The sequence below is a fragment of the Limulus polyphemus genome, unplaced genomic scaffold, assembly GCF_000517525.1.
Source record: "Limulus polyphemus unplaced genomic scaffold, Limulus_polyphemus-2.1.2 Scaffold75, whole genome shotgun sequence".
In the NCBI taxonomy this organism is placed as follows: Eukaryota; Metazoa; Arthropoda; class Merostomata; order Xiphosura; family Limulidae; genus Limulus; species Limulus polyphemus.
The window spans coordinates 1212659-1216305 of record NW_013665685.1 but is presented as its reverse complement, the minus strand read 5'-3'; the positions used below and the strand labels follow the sequence as shown (position 1 = coordinate 1216305).

Genomic DNA, 3647 nt, shown 5'->3' with positions numbered 1-3647 from the left:
TAAAATATAAAATGATGACATCGTGCTTGGATCAACAGTTGTTTAATACACTCTATATATTGTAAAATATAAAATGATGACATCGTACTTGAATCAACAGTTGTTTAATACACTCTATACATTGTAAAATATAAAATGATGACATCGTGCTTGGATCAACAGTTGTTTAATACACTCTATACATTGTGAAATATAAAATGATGACATCGTACTTGAATCAACAGTTGTTTAATACACTCTATACATTGTAAAATATAAAATGATGACATCGTGCTTGGATCAACAGTTGTTTAATACACTCTATATATTGTAAAATATAAAATGATGACATCGTACTTGGATCAACAGTTGTTTAATACACTCTATACATTGTAAAATATAAAATGATGACATCGTGAAGCACGATGTCATCATTTTATATTTTACAATATATAGAGTGTATTAAACAACTGTTGATCCAAGCACGATGTCATCATTTTATATTTTACAATATATAGAGTGTATTAAACAACTGTTGATCCAAGAAGTATCACATAAAATTAGTCAAATATCAAATTAACAGCTAAAGTTATCACATTAACTATTATAAACAATTCATTTAAATACATAAAAGTTCCATTAAGAAGGGAAACATTACGTTAAATTAGACAAACATAACTTACCACAGACTGGAAGTTGTCCAGACCACGTGCCGTCTGACAAACAACGTCTAGTGTTAGCTCCTATTAGAAAGTAGCCGCTGTTGCAACTAAAAGTGACCGTTTCTCCTGGCTCATAGGTATTTTTAACATTTTTAGGTTTTCCGTAAGCTGGACTTCCTGGATAGCCACAATGCTCAGCTAAAAAAAAGGATAACAAACATGTCATTAAAACAATCCCACAGGTTTAAAAATAGGGAGTGGGGCAAAAGTGACTCTACAGCTGTTTCATTTAGAACACAGTTTAATTTTTAACTCTTACTCTGAAACAAACAATAGTTAACTTGTTCTCATTTGTCTTTGTATTATCTTTTTAGTACCAATCGTATAATACCCACTATACTAACTATACCAACCTACAGAAGTACCTTTTAGTGACTTTGCGCCACCCTGTACATATCATTTTGGAAGTGTGGATAGTATTCAATAACGAAAACAACAACAACAACAAATATTAAACTGTTGGTTAATTGCTCATAATTAGTTACTTACTTTATTTATAATTATTTACTTCAAAGTAAACGTTTTTAGGCTGAGAAAAGTGAATTTTACTTGCTATTCGCTATACTTTTCTTCTGAGAATGACTTGATAAACTAGGTTAAAGTTAAAGCAAACATGACATGATCATGTTAAAAATTTCCCGCGTAAAAATGTTGTGTATATCGACATCATTTACAAGTTAGAATTATCTGTCTTATTGATTGAATAAGTAACTGACCATTCTTATAATGTTCTGTATATCGACATCAGTTATAAGTTACAATTGCAATTATCTGTTTTATTGATTGGATAAGTAACTGATCAAATGTTGTGTATATCGACATCAATTATAAGTTACAATTATCTGTCTTATTGATTGAATAAGTAACTGATCATTCTTTAAAAAAAAGTGGTTTGTTTTCTTTGTAGACATAAATTCCACAGACAGATGGATGAAAGCATGTTATTTCTATACAGTTGGTCACGAAAAAAGTATTAGATAATACTAAACTAACTTGAGTAAAGTAGGTAAAACCGTCAGGGAAGCTTGATTTTGTTAAGCCTTATTTTAGGTTTGTTAAAGTTCAATGCTGATTGGATTATATTGAAGCACAAGAAAGACTTGCTTGATACGAGTTATGTTAAAGCTAAAAGAGGGTATATGTTTATGACATAGTTGGGTTATTTTAATACTCAAAGTGGACTATTGTTTTGAAATCAACAGCAAACAAATATTTTATCAGTCTTAATACATAGTTTAAAGTAAGAGCTGCCGGTCTTATGATTTCACCCATGTGTGTGTATATATATATATATATATTCAGGCATATGGTTGTAATTTTGTCTTAGGGTAATTAACATTATTCTTTAGACGTTTCTTAATTCTCCTGAATACTGAATTATTAGAGAACAGAGATAGTAAAATAAAGAAGGAACATGTAGAGTAAATGTAACACAAACGAATAATTTTTTAACTTCAGTCGTAAATTATGGTTTCCAAACGTAAAGCTGGGATCTACGTTCTTGATCATTATGTTGCTAAGTGCTTAGCTACGACATCTGCACCTAAACCATCTCATTGGTTCGGAGGGAAGCCTGACCTGTTGCTGCTTTCCGTTCGTGTCTTAACACAATTTTGAAAGAGGGAAGTAATATTGCACTTAGTTGAAAATTTAGTAAAAATGAAGAATAATACATGTCTAAAATGTTAATATTAAATCAGATCTCACTGTTTTAATTCAACGCCTTTAGTTAAAAACTTAATATTTCTCGCGTGAACTGTTAAGTTTAAGTGCAATGCTTTGGTAAAGATACACGGACGCATCTAATCAAAACTTGGTATGCAAAGCATCCAGTATTTGCATTTAACACTGACATCAGTGAGTCAAAGGTCGTGTTTTTCCTGTCACATTTTGTCGCAAAATATTCGCACATGAGACCTTGTGATAAATAGTTTTTACATAGCACTCTCTCTCTCTTGTAGTGTCAGAATTCCTCGTGCGAGTTGTGGGAATCGTGTACTTCAGATGAAAGCTGATCTTCTCATACGGAATAAAGGGGCTTATTGTTAATTCAGTGTTTAGATTAGAAGTTAGCTTAACTGGCTGCACCGAATCACAAAACAGGTACTTGAACGTGACCGTGATGCTTGTTTGTTTTAAACATTTTTCTTTGAAACAATATACACATTTTTGGTACCAATGTAGGTATCCATTTTGGTTTGAAAACTATATTATTAAAAATAAATGATTTCCTATAAGATAAACAAAATATGAAAACGTTATAACAGCAATAACAACAAAAATTACCGACTTGGTAAAGATAATGCGGTCCTTTGCGTACGTAAGTTTAGTATTTTTGTCAGATTTTCTAACTTCAGGTTAAGGATTAATTGGAAAATGGAGGACGACTTTTTATGTTGTTTTACATCTGTATTGGACGTGTGTACGTATATCAAACAACTGTTAATCCGTCTTTGTTAATCTGACGTTTATATAATTCAACGAATTGTTTATAATAGTTAATGTGATAACTTTAGCTGTTAATTTGATATTTGACTAGTTTTATGTGATACTTGTCTTTGTTAATCTGACGTTTATATAATTCAACAAATTGTTTATAATAGTCAATGTGATAACTTTATAGGTTAATTTGATATTTGACTAGTTTTATGTGATACTTGTCTTTGTTGCTCTGACGTTTATATAATTCAACAAATTGTTTATAATAGTCAATGTGATAACTTTATCGGTTAAATTGATATTTGACTAGTTTTATGTGATACCTGTCTTTGTTAATCTGACGTTTATATAATTCAACGAATTGTTTATAATAGTTAATGTGATAACTTTAGCTGTTAATTTGATATTTGACTAATTTTATGTGATACTTGTCTTTGTTAATCTGACGTTTATATAATTCAACGAATTGTTTATAATAGTTAATGTGATAACTTTAGCTGTTAATTT

The 3647-nt window shown here is 30.2% G+C and overlaps 1 protein-coding gene across 2 annotated transcripts in view; it reads right to left on the bottom strand.

Moving 5' to 3' along the window:
* Window positions 1-3647, bottom strand: part of LOC106466677 (CUB and sushi domain-containing protein 3-like) — a 74480-nt gene that overhangs the window by 41148 nt on the left and 29685 nt on the right. For both annotated transcript variants that reach the window (XM_022395299.1, XM_013926975.2), the window contains exon 2: window positions 663-839. In XM_022395299.1, coding sequence (XP_022251007.1) covers window positions 663-839 — 177 coding nt within the window. The remainder of the gene's footprint in view (window positions 1-662; window positions 840-3647) is intronic.